The 25,572-nt window shown below is 38.9% G+C and overlaps 2 protein-coding genes across 2 annotated transcripts in view; one reads left to right on the forward strand and one right to left on the reverse strand.

Annotated features, from left to right (window-relative positions):
* The first annotated feature begins 2,259 nt into the window (after positions 1 to 2,259).
* LOC120418602 (rap guanine nucleotide exchange factor 2) overlaps positions 2,260 to 25,572 on the forward strand; it is a 38,764-nt gene continuing 15,451 nt past the window's right edge. Inside the window, exon 1 of the mRNA XM_039581045.2 lies at positions 2,260 to 3,345. Coding sequence (XP_039436979.1) covers positions 3,064 to 3,345 — 282 coding nt within the window. The 5' untranslated portion in view covers positions 2,260 to 3,063. The remainder of the gene's footprint in view (positions 3,346 to 25,572) is intronic.
* Positions 24,373 to 25,493, reverse strand: LOC120418596 (uncharacterized). Its single transcript, XM_039581042.2, has 2 exons — positions 25,237 to 25,493; positions 24,373 to 25,160 (listed from the first exon to the last, which is right to left on the reverse strand). Exons 1-2 carry the CDS (start codon positions 25,237 to 25,239, stop codon positions 24,609 to 24,611), a joined length of 555 nt encoding a protein of 184 aa, XP_039436976.1. The 5' UTR covers positions 25,240 to 25,493; the 3' UTR covers positions 24,373 to 24,608.

Below are 25,572 nucleotides of genomic sequence, written 5' to 3' on the forward strand. Positions count from 1 at the left end.
TTCATAAAACAATGCAAAATTTCTTTTATACCCAAGCCTTTAACACGCAGCTGGATTACTACCTTTTTTGCTGTGTGTCTAAAAAGTTAGCAGTAGTTCTAGATACAAAATAAAACACAAATTATTTATTTGAAAATAAATGCGTATGGGATTAATCTTGGGAAACTTTGAAAAATTTCCGTCAGTTGAATTCTAGATTTTTTTTATTAGGTCTCACAAATAAATGTAAACATTGAGTGTATCCCGCTTACTCCAATGAACATGGACCTTTTTTTTTAGATGGAGGCGGTGAAATAAATGAAATGAAATAAAGTGAGATAGGTATACACTCAATATTAACATTTGTTTATGAGACCTAATAAAAAAAGGTTCAAGAATTTGTAATTCAGCTGATTTAATTTTATTGAGTTTCTATAAAATTAATTTGCTTAAATACCTCCAAAACGAAGCACGTCCTGAACCTTTAATTCATCAAAACTAAGTGCAATAGAGATTTTTTTGCTTTCCTTAATTTAAGCAATAGGAAAATTTTAATATTTTAATAAAGCTCAGGCAAAACTTCATTAAAAGCATTTTTTACATTTATTGATATAATTCAAGAAAAAATATGGTACATTGCAAAATGGTTAACAAATATGATTTCAATATGTTTTATGTTACTAATTCCCTGGGCTTTGTCATAATGAGTGTCATAGGTTTGATGCTTGTTTGGCAAAGAGTATGATTTGATTCGATGTGGAATTAAAATCGAAGTGTTCAGTATATTGCTGAAGCTTCCATTTTTACACATGGACACCACTTCATGCTGCGAGAACCCACTTTGGCGCAGTCTCAGGGCTTAATCGATGGCCGGTAAGCTGTCATCGAGACAAGGAGGTTCTCCGATAGTGGAAATATCACATTTGTACAATGAACCGCTACATATGTGATTTTTCCCTATCTTAATGTGGGTGTCAGGTTAGGAGGCGGGTTTTTAAAAATTTAGTTTTTGTAGAATTTAGGATTTTAACTATAAATATCAACTTTTAATACTTTGCATTTAGTTATTTAGGGACAAAATAAGTAACAGTGAATTTAGTAATTCTATCAGAATCGATGATTTTCATTCAAGTAGCATAAAAACCATTATGATTTGTCAAAATTTCCGTAGAGTCTCGATCAATCAATAGTGAAATGATATCGGACTAAATTCGTTGATCTGTTGAACTAACGGTTGTCGGATTATGATTGTATCGACCATTGTTGCGAATCGAGGATCTACTGGAATTCTGACGATCAAATGGTCGTCTCTTTTTCAATTCACGACTTGTAAAATATGAACTGTTAATCTATTTTTAATGTTTGAAATTAATTAAAATTTCGGGGATTTGAAATAAGAGTAGCTTTCGGATAGGTTACTTTAAATCTTGTATTCAATTCAAGTTAGGTAGTTATCCGCAAATGAATATTTGGACTTATATGAATAATTGAACATTTTGGACTTATGAATAACACACAACTGTGCATTTATTCTAGAGTCAGATCCATACAGCGTCAGTGTTTATTTGGTCGAAGTGTACTAATTCATTGGCAGATCTGATTCTAGTTGTAATGTACGACAAGACTACTGACGGACGTGACAGGACGAGGGCCCAGTTTAGAGGTTTCGACATCAACGATGTGCGGCTGGATCACCCTCCCAAAAAAAAAAAAAAAAAAAAAATATGTTTTATGTTACTAATCAGTTGAATTAAAACACATAATTTTTATGCAAAATATTTAAATGCAATTTGTTCATCGTTGTTTTATCGTTGAATAATTAAAATAATTTTAAATACAAAAAAAATAAAAAAAGCTTTTTTGCGGTTTATTTCAAAGAATTGTTGATTAATGTTCTTTTAATTTTTTTTGAAATTTTGTGGATTAAAGAAACTGCATTTTGTAGAAAACTTTAAATAAAATTCGTACCAGCCTAATAAAAAAATATATATATCTAGCTTCGTCGCTCCTGCAGTTCCCGTTACAGTTTATATGGAATTCCACTAAGAATGTAACAGAAAAATTAGTCTATTGAACGAACACGATTTTCACTAGAAAATCGATTACGATTTGATTTACTAATATGAATTTCTTAGGGCCACAAATATGAATTACATCATCTCCGTTTGTGGGTCATTTCTGCCTAACGGGAAACACTTCGCAATACAAACCTACCAACAGAATAAAAATTCATCCCATTCTAACCCAGCTCCAACTTGTTTCTCTTTGCAGGAGACCTTAACCACAACATCGTCATCATCATCGTCATCACTTCGCAGCAGCAGCATCAGTCACGCGGCTGAACTGCTTAAACCCAACCCAACAGGCAGCGGTAAATCTATGCTAATGATGATGCTGCTCCGCCGTGACCATCGCGATGCAAAACTGCAATGATGTAGAACGTCGTCGTCGCCGTCCGCACTTCCAGCTGCTTCGCCAGGCCATGTCGAAGATATCTCAGCAGCAGCAGCAGCGCAACTGTGCAATAGAAACAGCAGCCACGGCTTAGCTTAGTATGTGTGTGTGTGTTTGTGCGTTTTGCTCCAGTATCATATGCATTCCACTGTAAGCGAGAAGGCAAAATTATACAATTGTGCGCGGCTTGAAGCTTGGAGCGCAAGGCAGAACCAGTTTTTCTCCGCGCCGTGTGTTGTGTGGTGCATGTAACAAAGCTGCATTATCAGTTTTCCTCTCGCTGGCAAGGGGCTTCGGGCGCGCGAAATTCGTGTGTGTTTGAGTGCAAATAGTGTGTCCACGCAGAAAGAGAGAAAAAAAGAAAAGATACAAGTGAATACATAAATTTTACTTTGTGTATTTTATCAACCGCCCGAAAAAAAAAACGCCCGGCCATCTCTTCGCATCTTTGTTCCGTCACGGTCCAGCATGTGAGTCCTCTGGGGAGTTTAGTGTCGAGTGTCCCAACAAGTGTCAAGTGTGTGTGTATGTGCCAAATGTACGTGTGAAGAGTCTCGGTCGCTATCAGCCCGAGTGTCCGACTGTGTTACAACCCACCCCATCTCAAGAAAACGGAAAATAACGCAATAAATGACTGATCGAAAATTGCCAATTAGTCTGTCGGACCACAGCGAGTTTGGAATCAATCACGGATCGGCGGCCATCGGGGGTGGCACCGGTTGCCTCCTTGGAGCCGGAATTGGCCTGCCAGCAGCAGCAACGCCGACAACCGTGTTGCCACCACTACCGCCTCAGGGAGCTGGAATTGGCGGCCTCGGAGTGGCAGCAACTGCGGTGACCGGAGTCGTCGGTGGCGGGAATGTGGTCGGCGGCAACAAGCATGCGATCGCACGTCTGAAGCACACCAATTCCGTAAGTGTGATACGACTTTATCTTCCTTCATATACACGCTGGTTGACTCCACTAACTGACTCCCACTTGTTGGGGGTACGCTACGCACCACATAATATTGTCATGGTAGCGTGTGAGGGGGTGACTTTGGACACAAGGTTTGGGAAGCTGGAGCATGGTTTACTGTTGTTGATTTTTTTTATTGTACAGCGACTAGTATTTTCTCAACGTTTTCTCTATACCAAGTAGCTTACTACTCAATGTTTTGGATTTAAGCTTAGTACGAAGCTCGTAAGGAACGCGGTCAAGACAAGTTGTGCCTTCTTTTCTGAAGAAAAGTTGACAGTTTGATTTGAGCGTGTGATGGTACGTGAGATTTTTTTGAATAAAAAATAAATGAATATAAAAAAATAAAAAAAATAAAAAATCTAAAAAATTAAAACTTAAGTTAAAAAATTTAAACTGTTAAATTTTCATAAAAAAATACAAAAAATTATGAAAAGTCATTCTGAAATTCTAAATTGCTTGAACTCATAAATGCCGCCAGATTTAGCTTACAGAAAATCAGATTGCATTGTTTGAGTAAGATTTTAGGCTAGGAAAATTTTGAGAAAATTAAAAATTTCGTGTTTCGATTATCCGGAGATGTAATGGCAAAGACTTCGGATAATCGAGTTCGAACTGAATTTTCATTTTTCCAATTGATTTTTTAAATATCTTTTTTTTTTATTTTGATTTTTTGAATTTCTGAATTTCAAAATACAGTGAACTCTCTCGTTGTCGATATTGAAGGGACCGTCGACAGCGGGAGTTATCAAATTATAGAATGGAAAATCAAAGCAATCTATTGGAAGGGACTGAAAAATTTATTGACAGCTGGAGCAATATTGATATCGAGAAGATCGACAGCCAGAGAGTCCACTGTATTCACGTTTTTAAATTATAAAAAGCATTAAAATTTCTGTTTGTTTATTATTTTTAAATTTCAGAACTCCAAAATTATTATTTTTTGAACGGCTGATTTTTTTTTTAATTTTTGAACTTCTAATTTTTCAAATTATATTAAGTTTTGAATTCTCCAAAATTTTCATTTTTTTGTTTTTATTTTATATTATATAATATATAAGCTTCTGAATTTTCAATTGTTTGTTAAGTTCTTTAAATTTTCCAAATTTTTAAATTATTTTTTTTCTAAAATTGTAAATTTTAAAATTTGGAAGTTACTAAATATTTACATTTTTGAACTTGAAAATCAAGATTTCATAAATTTTTAAATTTTAGATCTTCAAAATTGTCTCAAATTTTTTTTCATTTTTTTTAGTAATACATTTTGTAATTCTTGAATATTTTTAAACCTTGATATTTTATTTTTGGAATTTTCAAAGTTTCAGAATTTTTGAGTTTTTTGATTTTTTTTTAAATTTTTGAGTTTTTTGATTTTTTTTTCAATTTTTGAGTTTTTGACATTTAAATGTTAAACTCTTAGAATTTTAAATTTTTAGATTTTAAAATCATGTTTTTTTGTATTTTAGAACTTTATTTTTTTGGTTTTACAGTTTTTAGAAATTTTTATTTATTTTTTTAGATTTTTCAAGCTTTTAATTTTTGAACTCTAAAATTATATTTTTTTTTAAAACTGTTTTTTTTTGCACTTTTAATTTTTCTAATTATATTGAGCTTTATTAAGCTTATTGAATCCTTTAAAATTTTATTTTTTTTTGTTTTGGAGCTTCAGAATTTTCAATTGCCTTTTGTTTTTTTTTAATTTCCAATTTTTTAATTTAAATTTCCTTGGGCATGAGTAAGGACCTCGACGCCGTTAGCAATGTTGGCTTTAAAATAAAATTTCCTGATAATATCACTTCCCCCCAGCCAACATTTTTGCCATGCGAAGCGGGCCTCGACGCTGTGTCTAGGTTTAATTCTTAGCTAGGAGCCATCAGTGTCTTAAGAGGTGGTCCCAAGGCCGAGTAGGAGTTCATGAAGCAAATTAGTCGTCTCCCACCCCTTTTAAATTGAAAAATGAACTCTGAAACCAGCGCTTACTCACAACAGAAACAGAGGCCTCTTCTAGGCATTGTAGGATAGAATAGATTTTGAATTTTATTTAAAATTATTGTTACTTGCATAAATTTTAAACTTCCATTTAAGTAATAATACAAAGCATTTTGATTTGTCAAAATTTCCATAGAGTCTCGGTCAATCAATAATGTAATGATATCGGACAAAATTCGTTAATCTGTTGAACTAACGGGTTTCGGATTATGGTTGTATCGAATATTGTTGCGAATCGAGGATCTACTGGAGCCTTGACGATCAAATGGAGCCTAACATTTCAAAAGGGCGCATGGGTTTTGTGAACAGGAGTGTGTCTCCTTCACTTAAATGACAGTTTACATATGGTATGATAGAGATGCACTCTTGTTTGCAAGCCTTTATGCCCTAATGAAATGAAAGGCTCGAAATAGTTGTCTTAATGACGAGTGTTCAACTTATGAACTGTTCATTTATGTTCATGAACTGTTCATTTATGTTTATTGGTTTTTGGAAGCGGCAAGACTGGTTTTAAAACAAAGTCCTTTACCTTATTTGGCGTTGTAATAAAACATTTGAGGATTTGAGATTAAATTTACTTTCAGACAGTTTCAGACAGTTTAGGTTGTTGATTAAAGTTAGTTAGTTTTCCGTAGATGAATAATTGGACTTAAATGATTAGTTGATTTGGTCGAAGTGTAATACTGACGGACGCGACAGGTCGGCAGTTAGTTTTCATCTTTTGTTCTCCAGTATTTTTTTATTTCCTTTAAATTTGGAATACATCATAGATTTCTTTTGTATAGATCTCCGATCAGTTACATTTTCTTATTTAATTAACTAATAATTTAATTTATTCCGGGCCTTTTTACTTTGAATCACAACTTCATATTTCCTTTATTCAGTTTTAAAGTTAGATTAACGTAACTGCTCAAGTCATCCAAGTTCTTACTACTCACACCAACACTAATTTTCTTTCACCTTCCCCCTCCCGATCCCCTATATCTTCCGGTGGTGTTCATTTTGTATGCAATACTAGTTCGGCCACTACCCTTTTTTCCACAAGAAACCGGACTTGGACTGACTTGAGGCCGCGTCCCCCACCTTGCTCCGTAAAACGAAAACGAAAACGAAACGAATTCTTTAAATTCTTCAAATTATTTAATTTTGTTTTTAAATTCTTTCAATGCTTTCAATTCTTCAAATTCATTGAGCTCTTTAAATTCTTTAAAGCATATTTTTTTTTATTTTTTTTTATTTTTTAAATTAATTATTTTTTTTAATTAATTAAATTCTTTAAATTCTTTCAATTATTTATTTTTTTTAAATTATTAAAATTCTTTAAATTCTTGAAATTCTTGAATTTTTTAAATTCGTAAATTATGAAAAAAATTCTTTAAATTCTTTGAATTCATTAAATTCTTTCAATTCTTTCAATTCTTTCAATTCTTTCAATTCTTTAAATTCTTTATATTCTTTAAATTCTTCAAATTCTTTAAATTCATTTAAATTCTTTAAATTCGGTAAATTCTGTAAATTCTTTTAAAAAATAAATTGTTCAAGTTCTTTTAATTCTTCAAATTAACCTCTTTTTTTAATTATTCAAATTCTTTAGATTCTTTAAATTATTTAAATTCTTTTAATTCTTTAAATGCTTTAAATTCTTTAAATTCTTTAAATTTTTAAATTCTTTAAATTCTTTAAATTCTTTAATTTTTTTAAATTCTTTAAATTCTTTAAATTCTTTAAATTCTTTAAATTCATTAAATTCTTTAAATTCTTTAAATTCTTTAAATTCTTTAAATTCTTTAAATTCTTTAAATTCTTTAAATTCTTTAAATTCTTTAAATTCTTTAAATTCTTTAAATTCTTTAAATTCTTTAAATTCTTTAAATTCTTTAGCTTCTTTAAATTCTTTCAATTCTTTCAATTCTTTAAATTCCCTGGGCCTTGTAAAGTCAAGGGGCATGATTTGATCCTAGTGCACAGCAAAAAATCCGATGGTAAAATCGCATGCAAAAGCATGCACATCACTTTGGTCAAAATAAACACTTAAAATTACATTCCTGCGTGTACCCCTTTAAACGTGTAATATTACACAGATTATTATTTTCCCTCCTGGACAGATATCGAATTGGTTACTTCAGAAGTTAAATGTCAAATAATAAACACCAAGTTTTTCCGAAAAATGTTATATTTCATCATTCAACCAGAAAAATTACAAATACAATATGTTGATACCTGGTAAAAGACTGTCAGTTATTGTTTTGTTTGTGATGCTCCTCAATTTGATGTAAAAAAAAACGTAAAAAAAAAATAATATTACACAGATTATTATTTTCCCTCCTGGACAGATATCGAATTGGTTACTTCAGAAGTTAAATGTCAAATAATAAACACCAAGTTTTTCCGAAAAATGTTATATTTCATCATTCAACCAGAAAAATTACAAATACAATATGTTGATACCTGGTAAAAGACTGTCAGTTATTGTTTTGTTTGTGATGCTCCTCAATTTGATGTTTGCGCGAAATGAACTTGGTCAAAGGAACAATGTCGATGGCCATCTTGTACAGCAGCTCGAACATGGCTGGGTCTGGTTGCCGGTGATCAACGCCTCGCAATGTGATTTTCTCAGCTGTTGGATAGGTTCGCTCCAGCTTGCAAACGTGAACCTTGCCACAGTCGGTACAGAAACACAGGGAGCAGGTCAGGCCACACGGCCCAAGTGAATGAACAGGTGACGTTGCAGCAAATAGTTCCGAGTCGTAACTGATCAGGAGCACCCGGCCAGGAAGATTATCGAGTTATGAACAGATCGAGGATCGTGTCCGTGCTCATACTTCCACCTCCACCGCCAATGCCGATGCCGTCTGTGTTACCTTCGGGTGGTGATCTGCGGCGGGGACTTGACTGCCACGTAATCACCTTCGGCACACTTCCGATCTGCACCAACTGGTCGCGTTCTCTACGTAGATGACGTTCATGCAAAAAATAAAATATTAGTTTTCTTATTATCACACGAAATCATTTCTCAATCAAACTTACTCCTCGTCCTTGGACGTCATCCGTTTGCTGTTTGTGCGAGTTTCTGCAATTTCCGGTGACGCTGCAGGTGCTCGAGGTCGAAAGAGGCGGAGGCCGATCGAGACCGCTTTTTTTGCGCCGGAGTTTAGCTTACTGCAGCCGCTTCCTCTGCCAGAACTGGAGCTGGAAATCTCCTCACTTTTTTGTTTACTTCCGCCAACATCGGAATGACTACGGTTCCACTTGAGCAGGAGTTGGACGCCCGCCCGGGACAATGTCCAGTTGCTGCGACAAGTTAATCACAAACAGAGGTGATTTTGGAACCGATTCTGTTTGAAAACGAAAAAATTGTCGGGTGTGCGCGAACTTGCGAAGACGAAACTGACTGTTATGACATTTCGCCATCAACAACACTCTAAAGGATTATGCAGTGATTATTACACAAATTGGGTGTAAATGGTGTTAGGAAAAATAGCGAAGGGGAGTACTGCAAAAACCGTGTAATATCACATATATTTTTTTACATGCCCCTTCATTACATGCAGGCATTTTACTACCTTTTTTGCTGTGTGCATTAGTTAAAATTTGGGTATACATTCTTTTTTATAAGCACTATGGACACCACTTCATGCTACGAGAACTCGCTTTGTCGCAGCCCCAGGGCTTAAGCGTTGACCGATAAGCTGTCTTCGTGAACTAGGTAGTTCTCCGATAGTGAAAATATCACAATTGCACAAGACACCGCTGCTTCTGTGACTTTTTCACTATCACAATGTGGGATTTAGGTGGGACTTTAGGATAGTACAATTGATTTGTTGCTTAGCATTAGCGTTTAAAATAAATCTGTATGCTTTCCAAATCTATTTGATGATAAATTTAGTTGCAATTGTTAAGTTAGAGTAATGCTGTCATTAAACTTTGATTGATGTAGAATACTAGGCATTCGTGTATGTCAAATTGTTCATAGAGTCTCGATCAATCAATAATGTAATGATATCGGACAAAATTCGTTGATCTGTTGAACTAACGGTTTTCGGATTATGGTTGTATCGACCATTGTTGCGAATCGAGGAACTACGGATCTTTTGACGTAAATGGTCATTTCTTTTTCAAATCGCGATTTCTATCCTATTTGTATATTAGTTCACAAATTTTTTATTGTTTTTGATAGAAGTAGTACTACAACAGTTAAAGGAACGTTTAGTTTCGAACATTAAGTTTAGAGGATTTTAGAATAAAATTTAGATTTTCAATCCAAAGTAGTTAGCAAATGAATATTTGGACTTAAATGAATAATTGAATAAGTTGGACTTATGAATAACACACAACTGTACATTTATTCTAGAGTCAGATCCATACAGCGTCAGTGTTTATTTGGTCGAAGTGTACTAATTCATTGGCAGATCTGATTCTAGTTGTAATGTACGACAAGACTACTGACGGACGTGACAGGACGAGGGCCCAGTTTAGAGGTTTCAACATCAACGATGTGCGGCTGGACCACCCTCCAAAAAAAAAAAAAAAAAAAAATTTTTAATTTAAATTTATATTTTTCTAAAATTGTCAATTTTTGAATTTTGAAGTTGCTGAATATTTATTTTATAAATATTTAATTTTTGAGCTTGAAAATTCATAATTTTTTAGATTTTTGAAGTTTAAAACCTTGTTTTTTATTTTCAAAATTTCAAGAAAATCAAGAATTCATAAATTTTTAGATTTATGGATTATAAAACTTCAAAATGTCAATTTTTTTTTAATTTTTTTTTTTCAAATTTTTAAACTAATACATTTTGTAGTTCTTGAATGTTTTTAAACCTTGTTTTAAAATTTGATTTTTTTTAATTTTTATTATTTTTATTTATAGACTCCTTAATCTTAGAATTTTTGAGGTTTTTTTATTTAGATTTTTTGAGTTTTTTTAATTTATATTTTTTGAGTTTTTTAAATTTTGGGGTTTTTGATATTTAAATGTTAAACTCTGAGAATTGTAAATTTTTAGATTTTAAAATCATGTTTATTTTTGTATTTTAGAATTTAATTTTTTTTGGTCTTAGAATTTTTATTTTTTTAATTTTTTTGATTTTTAAAGCTTTTAATTTTTGCACTTCTATTTTAATTTTCAAATTGATTTTTTTTCTTAAACTATTTTTTTAAATTTTGAGGTTACTAAATTTTTTATCGTATGCATATTTCAATTTTTGAACTTGATTTTCGAATTTTAAAACTTTGTTTGAAACCTAAATTTTTTTTCTAAATTTTAGACCACTTAATTTTGAAATCTCTATTTTTTTTAAATGTAGAGTTTTTTTTAATTTTGGGGTTTCTGAATATTTCAATTTTAGCGTTTTCAAATTTTTAGATTTTAAAATCATAGTTTTTTTTAAATTTCAGAACCTTATACATGTTTTTTTTATTTGTGAATTTCTTAATTTTCGTTTTTATTTTAGAAGCTTTAATTTTTAAATTCAGAAAATTTAATGTTTTGAAATTTCTAAAGTTTTGAATGTCTTGTATGTTTGAGCTTTAATATATTTATTTTTTTCCAAAGAGTTTTGGATTTATAAAATTTTAAAAAAATAGGCATTTCTGAATTTTTTGTTTTTCTGCCTGTTTTTTTCGTTCTGAGCAAATAAGAAAAAACTAGCTCCGTCCTTTAAATTTTTTGTATTACGTTCTGCGTTTTGAGATCTGGATTTTAAATAATATAACATTATAAAAAAATAACATTATCCAAACGTTTGTAATTTTCAGTCACATTCGCGCTAGCAAATCCAAATTATTCGATTTTTTCATCGAAACATATTGCAAACGTCAAACGCTCCTATCCGTTTCTGTTCCTTTTCAGCTGCGTATCGCTTAAGAAAAATAATTTCGTGATCCTTTTCTTGACCGTTTCTTGAGCGTTTTTTTTTGTTGTAGTTTTGAGTTTATCCCGAGCTCCGTACTTGCCTTTAGCCTAAAAAATTGTTTATATTTGTAAATCAATGGTTATGTCACTATGAGTTCTTATCTGTACACAAGTTAACCCCGACAAACTTCGTTTTGTCTTTTTTCGTTTTTGACGTTTTTAGCGTATTTGCTTATTTTTTCAATTCAATTCGGTTTTATTTGTGAATAATCAAGTTACAATGAGTTCATTTAGATACATAACAGAGTTTTGGTGTTCCTTTCAGCTGCGTTTTACATCGTAATTCAATCGAATAACATTATTACTTATAATTATAGAATAGACAAGAGTAAGAAAAAGTTTTCAAAAAACTTACAGAAAGTATTTGCTTATTCCGCCTCCTGTGATCAAAATTTGGTTTTACGCAACTTTTCCCATACAATCGGCAGATTTTCCGGAATCGGTTCCAGAGTGGCCAAAGCTGTAACTTTTTGGCGTAAGAACCTTCCTTGAACTTATACGAACCCAACGCAACAAAGAGCACCTCGATCCGACGTTCCGTGTTGAATTGATACGCGTTCGAACAAAACCGTCGAAATTTTTTATATATATAGATATATAGATAGATAGAAGATAAGCTGTAGGAATGTGTCCCGTACTATTACAAATTTGGTAGATATTTTTTAAAAGTAGCGTCGATCCACTTCGCCTACATCTAGATACATATTATCATATATTCATATTGTGCATGCAACCGAAAACACCAGCACACATCGTGCGCGCCGCCGCACACATTACATCCCACGACGACGGTGCAGTTTTGAGCCGCGCATTTCTTGAATGAAACAGCCTTAGAGAGTGCGCGCGATGGCGTAATAGTGGAAATTTAATAACTCTCCTCGCCGCCTCCTGGTCTATCCGTTTTGCCACTACTAGCAGCAGCAGCAGTGTGTAGTGCCTGGTTGAGCCCAGTTCAGAAACTTGGGGCAATTTGTGCCCCAACACACCTCGAAGCGATCCTGCAACTTCCAACAAGAAAACGCCGCCGCCGACGACGACACATGATGTGCATTATTCCGCTACAACATAAAACATCACCGGCAGCCTTAAGGGCACCACCGTCAGCGTCCCACACAGACTTCGCGACTCAGCCTGCTCTAGCGGTGAAAAGTGGAGTGAGACGACAACGACGTGACGGCGAAGAATTCCTGAAATGCCTTCTTCCAACTTCACCATCACCACCACAAACAACCAATCCGGATTCATAGAATGTTGGCTGGGATCGGGTTGGTGACAGGCGGGTGTGACCTTTGCATTCTTCACGACTTGTGTGCGGCGGCGGTGGTGGCTATCATCGCCATTACTCGTTTTATTGCATTGACACCGCACAACATAACGCGAGGGCAGCGAGATGCCGCAATTATACAATTAGTTTCATGTTTTTTTTATGTGTGATTAATGGACAACAGCAATACCTACATAAGCAAATAAATAGTGAGACTTCTCTGTGATGTTTCAATTTAAACCAAGGGGTTGGAAACTCTTAGAGCTATAATTATTATGTTAACCAGTATATCAAAATATATGTTAGTATACTTATTATTTCCTTTACATATAGCCAGAATACTTACCAATATACTGAGAGTATCTTAAAATACTAACAGTTTATTGCTTTTCGGTTAGTATACTAACAAGTATACTGGAATCTCGTTAGTTTACTCAGAATTCCTAAGTAATATTAGAGTTTCCAGCCCCTTGATTTAAACTGCTATTTTAAAAAGGCAAAGAATATTTTCGATCTCAAACAAAAATTTACCTATTCTTCAAAGTTTTCAGAAAATCTATCACGATCGCGAATCACAATCACGTCGATATAATAGTCTTTCAGAAAACGGAAATGAGGAAAAACTGAGATACTGATATTTCTTAGTGCTACCCAATTAGCTCAAAACGATATCTTGGAAACTATTGATCCGTTTTTCATTACCAACAAACGATATCTTTGTTCAAAAAACATATTTTTTTGAATTTCAAAAACGCGATGAAAACATTTTAAACTCTATCCAAAGCCACCCGAGAAACTTTGCCTAAGCTACTAACTCGTTCAGAAAATCTCTTATCAAGATACAAGGAGCAGTCGTGGCTAGAGCGGGAAAAAATTCCCGTAATTTCCCGTAAAAAATATTTCCCGTTTCCCGGATTTTTTTTTAATTTCCCGAGAATTTCTGAAATTCAAGCGGAAGCATACATTTTCTTAATTTTTTGGAAACATTTTTTTTTGGAAAATGCTCTAAAACAAATTATAAATGAAGAAACTCATATAAAAAAAAGTACAAGAAACAGTCAAGGAAAGAGTCACAAAAAAAATACCTTAAACGGAACGCAGTTGAAAAGTAACAGAAACGGAAAAGTGGCTTTTGAGGGTTTTTTTTTTGCGCTGTTAATTGACGTCTAAGACCTTTTGTGATCCAGCTCGACTGTGACCTTTTTTTTGCGTGGTGCTTGTTTGCAAAAAAATCAAATAACGTATGTAAACATTAAATAATTTTGTTTTTGCAATTCCGTCGTGAAACTACGTACTTTTCCTGTCATTCTTGAACGACGAAATAGCCTACTTTTCTGTACCAAAAATAACAGAATCGAATAGCAACACTTTTCAAAATAAATGCTGAAAAGTTCTACTTTTCAGCACTGAAATGGGTGCTGAAAAGTTGAACTTTTCAGCACTTGTTTCGAAAAGTAACACTTTTCAACATTTTTTTTTATTTAAACGATTTATTGACAAAATACATGAAAATTTGACATAAAATTTCACTCAATGGGTGTTTTTCGGAATTGCAAAAAATGTTGTATGGAACTCGTTGCAAAACTTGATTTTTTCAGCACTCTTCGTATTTATCCAACTCGGTGAACCTCGTTGGATAAATGTACGACTCGTGCTGAAAAAATCCTCTTTTTGCAACTTGTTGCATAAACTACTATTTCAATGTAATAATATTTAATATTCCAAATTGCCGAATCTGAAAACGTAGAATCTTGAAATTAAAAGAATCGATTTTGTTTTCTGCTCAAAATAAGTTAAACCAGAGGAAAAAGCCTTATAATAATCATTAAATTTTCTGGCAGAAAAAAAATCAACAAAAAACAATAATAAAACACCCAAAAAAAAATTGCAAATTCTGCAATTCAGAAATTCCAAAATAAAAATATTCAATAAATAAAAAAATTTAAACTAAGAAATTACAAAAATATACAACAATATTAAAACCAAGAACTAAAATTGAATAATTCAAAACTCAAAAATATCAAAAATCAAATGAAATTTCCAAAATTATGAAAATTTAACAAACCGTCATCAAGGGTGACATTGGGTCTGGGAGGTGAGATTGAGTCATACAAATTTCTGCATTTTTGTATGACTCAATCTCACCCCCAGGCCCAATATAACCCCTGATGACGGTAATGAAATTTGTAAATTTAACCCTCTAACGCCCATGGTTACTCCAGAGCACCACTAATTTTTTTCTTCAACATTAAATTTCTCTGCAACCATGCATTTTTTCAACCAGCTTCAACATGCGTTAGTTTAAATAGAATGTTACCTTATAACCATCAAAATTTCATCCAATTTGGTCGTCCAGTTACGAGTAATGGTGAAAAACGTAAAAAATATCAATTTTGCTCTGGGCGGGAAGGGGTTAAAAAGTTGAAAATTCTTAAATTATAATATTCTGAAATTCAAAAAATCTTAAATTCAAAAATGAAAACAATCAAATTTAAACAAAATAATAAATAACTTCAAAAATTATTAATTAAACAGTTGAAAGGAATTATGACATCAAATATTATGAAAATTGATAAATCAAAATTTAATAAAAAATTAAATTTGGTTTTCTAATCTAAAATTATTGTTCTTCGGATTGGTCAGTGGAAAAGGGAACGCGTGGACTGTATTACTAACTAGATTTTATTGCGGAATAAAAAACACGTCTTAACCGCGCGAGTAGCTTTTTACTTGTATTTCTTCTTCTCCTCCTCTTCGTTAACTACTTCCGCCAGTGGCAACAAGAAAATTCTAGAGACTAGCTGTCAAATTTAGAACGCTACAACGTTTCTTACACTCTTAAGTTATTTTGCGCGTAACATCCTCCCCCCGGTGGGGCAAGGGCCTCACTACTCCTGGGACTCCGCTGGAACTGTGTTGTCGTCTATGGGTAGAACCGCAACCTGCGTCGTCGGCCGCTTGTAGACTCCGTTGCCTGTGCGCACCGTGATCACACGTACGATCCCGTCCTTCCCTGGGTGTGTTTCGATGATGCGGCCTAGCTTCCAAGTCTTCGGTGGCACGTTGTCTTCCTTCAACAGCACTAGCATTCCCTTCCGAAGTAGCGCAGGTTCCTTGTACCATTTGCCCCGCTTCTGCAGTCCAGTGACGTATTCGCTTGACCATCGCTTCCAAAAGTGCTGCATACGTTTCTGAACCAGTTGGTATCGGGACAGACTCGACTCCTTCCAATCATCGTACAGTGGCTCCGCCACTGCGGTCAATTCTCGTCCAACCAAAAAATGGCCGGGACTCAGTGCTTCGTAATCGAAGGGGTCGTCCGTCAGCTGCACAAGGGGCCTTGAGTTGAGGATTCCTTCTACCTGGATGAGCAAGGTGTTCAGTTCTTCAAAGGTCAGGTAGCTCTCAGTCAAGGTCTTGCACAGGTGCGACTTCATGCATTTCACGTTCGCTTCCCAAATGCCTCCTTGGTGGGGTGCCTTGGGGGGGTTAAAGTTCCAGGTGATTCCCCTCGGCTGGCAAAATGCATCCACCTTCTCTTGCAGAATCTGGGATCGCAGCAACTCGACTAATTCTGACAGCTCTCGATTTCCTCCTCGAAAGTTTGTTCCGTTATCAGAATATAGTTCGGACGGCGTCCCTCGTCGGTTCACAAATCGCTGTAGAGCTGCCAGGAATCCTTCCGTCGTCAGGGAGCCCACCAACTCTAGGTGTACGGCCTTGATTGCCATGCACACAAAAAGACACACGTACACCTTCACCTTCGATCTCATTCGTCCCACTTTGACGTAGAACGGCCCGGCGTAATCCATTCCAGTCCCTTTCAGGACCCGGTGAATGGTTCGTTTAGCGTTTACTGGCCAGAACCGTCGTCGGATGACCGCAAGCAGTCCGTTGAGTCCAACGTGGAGATGTTCCTTATGCAAAGCTTTGATAAGGATCTCCGTGAAGTGGTTGTTTTCCGGCAGGATCATTGGGTGTTTCTGGTCCTTGGGCAGATCCGAATTTCTTATACGACCGCCGACCCGGAGCAGCTTGTCGTCTTTGTCGTATATCGGGTTCAGGTTTCGCAGCTTTCCCTTGACGGCACGGTTCTTCTGAATGCAATCGATCTCATCCTTGTAGACAAATTGCTGCACAACACTCACCATTGCTCGTTGCGCCTCGCCGAAGTCTCGGCCGCCAAGTCGTCCCGTTCTACGCGCAACCTTGTTCTGCTTCGATCGGCAGTTGAAGATGAAGCGAGTCAAGTGCGCAAAAACACGCTGCAGTCTGCGATAGTCGCTTTGTTCCAAAATCACGTCGTATGGGTCCAGCTGTTTCTTCGGCTCGTTGGGTAGAACTGCAGCGACAACCTGGAGAGGTTCCCCGTGTTCTTCCGGTTCCAATTCCGCTTCGCAGTTCTGCTGCCACGGTTCAGCGTGCTCAACGGGACCGAACCACCAACCATCGCAGTGGATCAATTCTGCCGGAAAGACCCCACGCGACACCAAATCCGCAGGGTTGTGCAGCGTCGAGATGTAGTGCCACATGTGAGCAGGAAACAGCTTCAGGATCTTCTTCACACGATTTTGCACGAACACTGGCGTACCAGGCTTCATTCGTTTCAACCAACACAGCACTATTTTCGAGTCGGACCAAAGCTTTACCTTTTCGATAGGTATTGCTAAGGTTTCGCGCACTTTTTCAAGGATTTCGGCTAGCAACAACGCAGCACACAGCTCAAGCCGCGGAATCGTCTGCTCGTCAGGCGTTGCATCCTGCTTCTCGTTCCGCTGCAGCTCCTTCATTGGCGCGACACGCGACTTTCCGCAAATCAGCTGCATCTCCGTCGTTCCGTCTCGCTTGAAGCTTTTCAGGTATATCGAGCACCCGTACGCCACCTTGGACGCGTCGGCGTACCCGTGCAGCTCCACATCAACCGCATCGTCAACAGTGATTCGCCGATTGATCCGCAGCGAGTTCAGGCAGCTTAGCTCAGATCGAAATCGGTTCCAGGTTCGAAGCTGCTCCTGCGGAATCGGGTCCTTCCATCCCACATTCGCTTGCCAAAGTTGCTGCATCAGGAGTTTCGCGATCAGAATGGTTGGTGCAAGCAGGCCGTGGGGATCGAAAAGTTTTGACATTTCAGACAAAACCATTTGCTTCGTCGGAACTTCAGAGCAGCCGTTGAAGGGTTGAACGTGGTACATAAATTCATCTCCGACTGGATCCCACAAGATTCCGAGCGTTTTTACAACGCCGCTGGCGTTGCAATCGTCGAGGTTGAACTGTTGCTCCTGAGCATCAACTGGGATGTCCTCAAGCAGCGATTCGTCGTTAGCACACCATTTATGGAGCTTAAACCCTCCTCTCTCCAACAGCGCGATCAAATCTCTTTGAAGCTCCTTTGCTTCCGGAAGTGAGTCAGCCCCAGTTAGCACATCATCAACGTAGAAGCACTCCTCGACGACCTTGCTCGCAACCGGAAAATCTTTCTGCTCATCTCGTGCCAGCTGTACAATCGCTCGAGTCGCCAAGAAGGGTGCTGCTGCTGTCCCGTAAGTGACTGTGTTCAACTCCAATTCCTTGATCGGCTGACCAGCGTTGTCCCTCCACAGGATCCGTTGATACTTCCGGTGAGCTTCGTCGACTATTACCTGCCGGTACATTTTCGGGACATCGGCGGTGAACACGAACTTGTGCAAGCGAAATCTCAAGAGAATGTTGAACAACGAGTCCTGCACCGTGGGTCCGATCTCCATCACATCGTTCAACGACAAATCTGTGCTGCTCTTCGCTGAGGCGTCAAATACCACACGCAATTTTGTTGTGGAGCTGTCCGGCTTGATCACGCAATGGTGCGGAAGGTAGTAGGCGTCTGCGTTCGTTGGCTCGGCACTTGTCACCACTCGGCAGTGACCCAGTGCCAGATACTCGTTGATGAAGTCGACGTACATTTGTTTCATCACCGGGTATTTCTCCAAGCGGCGCTCTAGCGCCACGAACCGCCGCATCGCTTGCTCTCGGGATTCCCCGAGCTCCCCAACGTTCTCGCGGAACGGCAATTTCACCACGTAGCGACCATCGTTCGTTCTGCGGTGAGTTTCCAGGAAGTTCAACTCACACGTGTCTTCAGGCTTAGGTGACGCGTCACCTCCGAGCTCGTCGATGGTCCAGAACCGCCGCAGCAGTTCGGTCAGTTGCTCCTCAGGATCGTCCAGTGCCTCAACGTGACACACCTTCACGGTGCCGATATCCGCAGTTTCGGCCACAGGTCCAGAGACAAGCCACCCGAGTTGGCTTTCTTGAAGCAGAGGTAGATTGGGGGCCAGTTTTAGTTTACCTTCTCGGAGCACGTCAAAAAATAGCTCGGCGCCGACGAGCATATCGACCCGCGCTGGCTCGTAGAACTTGGGGTCGGCCAGCAGCATCGACTCGGGAATGTGCCAGCCCTTCGGATCGATCTTCATCGCTGGTAAAGCGCCAGTCACTCGGGGGACAATCAAGTACTCCAACGTCGTCTCGAAACTGGTTGTTCTGGATACCACTTTAGCACTCACTTTGTACTTCACTACGGTCTTCATCCCGTTCACTCCGTCTATCGGGACGTTAGCACTCTCCTTTCGCAGTCGCAGCAGTTCCGCCATCCGTGTTGACATGAAGTTCGCCATCGCTCCGGAGTCGAGTAGCACTCGACACTTGTGCGCGGCGCCACTGGAGTCGTACGCCAACACAACTGCCGTCGCCAGCAACACCTGCTTGGTCTGCAGACTCTTCGTTCGTTCGTTCGGGATCGAACACTTCGCCGCCGTCAGCGGTGGTTTCGGGCAACTGGAACTCGTCTCCTGCTCCTCCGCCGATCGCCGTTCTGCATCGGGCGTATCGAGTTTCTTCTCGTCAGGATGCAGCAGCGCGTGGTGCTTCTTCTTGCAAGCTGTGCACAGATCGGTCTTCTTGCAAGTATTTGTGCGATGGCCACGATTCAGGCACAGGAAGCACAATCCAAACTGCTTCGCCTTCGAGTATCGTTCTTCGACGATCAGCTTCTTGAATGCGCCACAAGCTTCGACCGAGTGAGTAGCTCCGCACACGGCACAACCTTCATTCGTCTTCGAGACCGTCACCGAGTGCGCCTTACTTGTGACGGTTGGAGTCTGGGTCCTCAGTGCCGCCACTTTGGGTTTTGTCACCGTACTGCTTTGCTCACACCGCTCCAGCACGTGTGAGTGCTTTCGCAAAAATGCCACCGTGTCCTTGAACACCGGCAGCTTTCCGTAGTCACACGATGCTTCCCAGCTGCGTCGGGTACTCGGGTCCAGCTTCGAGGTCAGCAGCGTGATCACGATGGCCTCAGCCATCTTGTCCATCTTTAGTTTGTGGAACTCTAGGGATTCCACACGCTTCGTGCAGTCGTCGAGCAGCCTCCGTAGTTCCAGCGATGACTCCCTAGCCATCGGCTTCAGGTTCAGAAGCTTCGTGACGTGACCATGGACCACCATTGGGATGTTCTCGTACCGCTCGATTAGAATTCTCCAGGCGCCCTCGTAGTTATTGTCGTTGAGGGTTTGCTCGTCGATCACTCCCTGTGCATCTCCGACCAACGCCTTGTCCAGATAATGGAGTTTTGTCGCTGGAGAATCCGCCGTGCACCGATTCACAATGTCGCAAAACCTTGCTTTGAATTTGTGCCACTGGTCGTACCGACCGTCAAAGGTCGGCAAAGGCGTCTGCTGCAACAGCAACGAAGGTGGAATTTGGTACGGCACAGGGTTCGCTGGGACGTTAGTAACTGCGACAGCATCGTTGCGGAACTTCAGCGCGAGCAGTTGTTTCTCCCTCTCAAAGGCAGCCACCTCTGCCGCAGCCTTTTCGGCGTCCTCGTACTGCTGCATCATCTCGCTCAGAGCGATCCGGACGAACTCGTAGAGTTCCTCGAAGTCGATGAACTTCGTCTCAAATTCTTGCTTCTTCTTTGGATCGACGAGGTAGATGCGATTCGTGAAGCTGTTGTACTCATCGTAGGCCGCGTCGACTTGCTTCGCATACAATTTGAGGGCATTGTACGCAAACTTTGTGTGGTCCTGTTTTGCATCCAAAATCGCCTTCCGAATACGACTCACTTTTGCCTTGGCTGCCTGGCAGCACTGGTCCAACGCATCGATGCTTTCGGCCATTTCTCGCTCCCTTCTTCTTCTTTCCGCCGCTTCTTTCTGCTCACAAATACTAAGCGGCGCACTCAGCACACCCGTTGGCGTCGAAAATGGCGTCGATGGCGAAGGGAACAACACTTTCTTTACGCGCCCAGAGCGTAAAAACATCACCCGAAATCGCACTTCTTTTTCTCACTTTTTTCTCGCTTCAATCCGTATCGGAATCTTCCAGCGAGGTCTTTCCACTTTTCAGGAACTCGCAAGTTCCGGCTCTTCCTATTTTGAGGTTAGACCTCCACTTTCACTTTTCGCCCGTCCAGCCTCTTTCACGTTTCTGCACACCGACCTTCACTTCTCCGGCACTCGCAAGCACCCGGAATCTTCTTTCGGTCGGACTCGACCGCGCAGAAACTCCCGTCCGGTAACCGCAGTCTCCGGAACCACTATCCGCTGCAGAGCGTGCAAGCGGAATCGCGCGCCACGACCGTCGCAACCGTCGCGGAACACGTCGATTCTTTCCCGACTCGCGCACGAACCGAGAAACTGTCCTTCAATTCCACTGATCCCACATCCGGCTCGACGTGGACCAAATGTTCTTCGGATTGGTCAGTGGAAAAGGGAACGCGTGGACTGTATTACTAACTAGATTTTATTGCGGAATAAAAAACACGTCTTAACCGCGCGAGTAGCTTTTTACTTGTATTTCTTCTTCTCCTCCTCTTCGTTCACTACTTCCGCCAGTGGCAACAAGAAAATTCTAGAGACTAGCTGTCAAATTTAGAACGCTACAACGTTTCTTACACTCTTAAGTTATTTTGCGCGTAACAATTATGACTCCAAAAATGTCTCTGTTATTGGAAAAGAATTTAAGAAGCTAATAATTAAAAAATTGTGGAATTGCAGAATTCAAGAATTTATGAATTTAGAGGTATGAATTTATGCCGTTGCAAATGGGTCATTCCAGGTCAACTGAGTACACTTTTGGACTCGACCCACCAAACTTGGAGGGAACGTTCATCTATCGATAGTTAACAGAAATCCCAATTTGGTGCTGATTGGACCATCCCTCTTTTTTTTTAGCACCGCCCTCTTTTTTGACGATTTTCTAAAAAACTTTTTTTTCTTTTAATCATAACTTTGCAACTATTTGAGCACATACTTTTTACAGGTTGCATTTAAAAGAAAATTTTCCAGGGAATTCGATAAAAATAAAATTTTAACCCTTAAATGCCAACTAATATTATATTTTAACGTTTTAAGTATTAAAATTCAGTTCTGAGCAATTCCTTATATTTTTATTTGTTTTATTTTATCACCATCGTGTTCCCCGGACAATTTTACATAATAATCAATGTAGAACTCAAACTAAAATGAACTATTGGCGAGATACAGCGATTTTACTGAAAAAAAGTTTGATTTTGCGCAGCACTCGGAAGAACATGGTGAATTTTCAAAAAAAAAAAAAGGGATGAATCCCGCCAAGTTCGGTTTTTATATGTGAGAAACTTATTTCGGATTTGAATTCATATGACAGAGTGCATTTAAGAATTTAAGAATTTAAGAATTTAAGAATTTAAGAATTTAAGAATTTAAGAATTTAAGAATTTAAGAATTTAAGAATTTAAGAATTTAAGAATTTAAGAATTTAAGAATTTAAGAATTTAAGAATTTAAGAATTTAAGAATTTAAGAATTTAAGAATTTAAGAATTTAAGAATTTAAGAATTTAAGAATTTAAGAATTTAAGAATTTCCCTGGGCCTTGTAAAGTCAAGGGGCATGATTTGATCCTAGTGCATTAGTTAAAATTTGGGTATACATTCTTTTTTTATAAGCACTATGGACACCACTTCATGCTACGAGAACTCGCTTTGCCGCAGCCCCAGGGCTTAAGCGTTGACCGATAAGCTGTCTTCGTGAACTAGGTAGTTCTCCGATAGTGAAAATATCACAATTGCACAAGACACCGCTGCTTCTGTGACTTTTTCACTATCACAATGTGGGATTTAGGTGGGACTTTTTGATAGTACAATTGATTTATTGCTTAGCATTAGCATTTAAAATAAATCTGTATGCTTTCCAAATCTATTTGATGATAAATTTAGTTGCAATTGTTAAGTTAGAGTAATGCTGTCAATAAACTTTGATTGATGTAGAATACTAGGCATTCTTTTATGTCAAACTGTCCATAGAGTCTCGATCAATCAATAATGTAATGATATCGGACAAAATTCGTTGATCTGTTGAACTAACGGTTTTCGGATTATGGTTGTATCGACCATTGTTGCGAATCGAGGAACTACGGATCTTTTGACGTAAATGGTCATTTCTTTTTCAAATCGCGGTTTCTATCCTATTTGTATATCAGTTCACAAATTTTTATTGTTTTTTGATAGAAGTAGTACTGCAACAGTTAAAGGAACGTTTAGTTTTGAACATTAAGTTTAGAGGATTTTAGATTAAAATTTTGATTTTCAATCCAAAGTAGTTAGCAAATGAATATTTGGGCTTCTATGAATAATTGAATAAGTTGGACTTATGAATAACACACAACTGTGCATTTATTCTAGAGTCAGATCCATACAGCGTCAGTGTTTATTTGGTCGAAGTGTACTAATTCATTGGCAGATCTGATTCTAGTTGTAGTTGACGTGACAGGACGAGGGCCCAGTTTAGAGGTTTCAACATCAACGATGTGCGGCTGGATCACCCTCCCAAAAAAAAAAAAAAAAAAAAAAAAAAGAATTTAAGAATTTAAGAATTTAAGAATTTATGAATTTAAGAATTTAAGAATTTAAGAATTTAAGAATTTAAGAATTTAAGAATTTAAGAATTTAAGAATTTAAGAATTTAAGAATTTAAGGATTTAAGATTTAAGAATTTAAGAATTTATGAAGAATATTTATATGTTTTTACATGAGTATTTTAGAAAAAACACACACACACACACACACACACATTCCACGTCAACCGCATGTCAATAGGTGTTCTCATACCTTTCCAGGTTTTTCCCGACCGCGATAGTAAAAATTTATTTAATTAGCGTTAAAACATAACCGTCTGCCTGCTGCCTGTTTTTTGTTACATTTGCGTCACGGCGCTGTTTTCCCCCTTTTATTTTCCCTTCAATCAACGGGTCCATCAGCCCTCCCAGAGCCCATTTTACGGTCGAGGTTTGTTGTTCTCTCACTCCCCAACTACAAGAACCGAGGAGCGGATATCGATTTTTGTTTGCCGTTTGTCCCCGTGTGTGTGTGCGTATCGTCACGGGGTGGGTTGATTTTTTTATACAATCCCCCCCCCCCCGGCGAACATCTGTTGCCGTGCCACCGCCCCCCGAGTCCCAAAATAATCAACCCAAACCACCCCGTCGTTGGTCGTCGCCGAATCTTCCGAGCTCTGCCATTTTGATTTTCGGCGCTCTCGGTATAATGAAATAAAGTCCCATTTTCCGTTCACCTGGGCAAGGACACTCAGTCGGGCCAACCAGGATGGTCGTCCGTGACCGTGGGGCTATTAAATTTTCCGGCCTTTTTTGAGGCGGGGGAGGAAGATGGGTGGGGGGTGGCGCACAATTTTCGGTTTAATGGAGTCCATTATTTGCTGTTAATTGAAGTTGGTTGAGCGCGAGAGGGAACTTTCGGAAATTGGAAAGTGAATTAAGGTTGTGCCTGCTTCCGGCGAGTTCAATAACAGTGCATCACTGGTTGTGGCTGTGTGTATTTATTAGGTATTTCTTAGTAAATAATATATTTCTGTACGACAGTGCATCAAATGTTTTGTGTTTTTGTTAGCTTAAGTAACTTATTTGTATTTCTCTATTGTATCGAGAGCAAAAGTTTGCTAGTTTAGCGTAAAATGCATTTTCTGTGGCGCGCCGCGGCTACTTAAAAGGTACTGGAAAGAATATGTGTTATGTTTTTAGTAGAGGCTCGTCTTCTTCATGATCCGTAGGAACTCTTCCTGGTTGACCTCGCCGTCGCCGTCGCGGTCCGCCTCGTCAATCATTTCCTGCAGCTCCTCGTCGGTGAGATTCTCGCCGAGCTCTTTGGCAACCCGTTTAAGATTCTTGAACGAAATGGTGCCCGTTTCGTCGTCGTCAAACAGCCGGAACGCCTTCAGGATTTCCTCCTTCGAGTCCTTTTCGGCCATTTTGACCGTCATCAGCGACAGAAAGTCCTCGAACGAAATCTTCCCGGTGCCGTCCTTGTCGATTTCCGCAATCATCTTCTTGATCTCCTCCTTTTTCGGCTCAAATCCAAGCGCCCGGATGGCCACCTTCAGCTCCTTCGTATCAATCATGCCAGTTCCTTCGGAATCAAACAAATCGAACGCCTCCTTAATGTCCTGACGCTGCTCGTCCGACAGCTCAAACTTGGGCCCGGACTTTTTGCGTGCTGTCGACGCCGTCTGGCCCGTGGCCGTCGTCGTTGTCTTCTTCGATCCCGTCGAAACCGTTCCGATGCTGGAGGCCTGCAAAATCGATACCACCCTTGAATGTTTAATCAACCCCCAAAAAACGAAAAAACGAACAAGCCCCAAAACTCACCATATTGTTGTTTCGCGTTGCGTCCGTCACGATCTGCTGGACAAACAAGTCCACGGAAACCTGCTGCTGCTACCACGGTTACACGACACTTCCTGTTGCTATGGTGTTTTGTTTGCGAGTCGCCCGCGGAGCGAAAACGTGTGTTTTTCAGGTTTTTCCTGCTGTTGGCCTGGCGCTGGCGTATGTCGACCGGACCTGGGGAACCCAGCTGCGCTCACGCAACGATGCAAAACACTCGGGCAGCCGAAAACTAGACCTCGCCAAAACAGCCAAGTCTCGAAAAGATTTGACAGCTGGCTGGGCGCTGGAGTGAGCGAGCGAGCGAGCTCACCAATA

Source organism: Culex pipiens, chromosome 2, assembly GCF_016801865.2.
Source record: "Culex pipiens pallens isolate TS chromosome 2, TS_CPP_V2, whole genome shotgun sequence".
NCBI classification, from domain to species: Eukaryota; Metazoa; Arthropoda; class Insecta; order Diptera; family Culicidae; genus Culex; species Culex pipiens.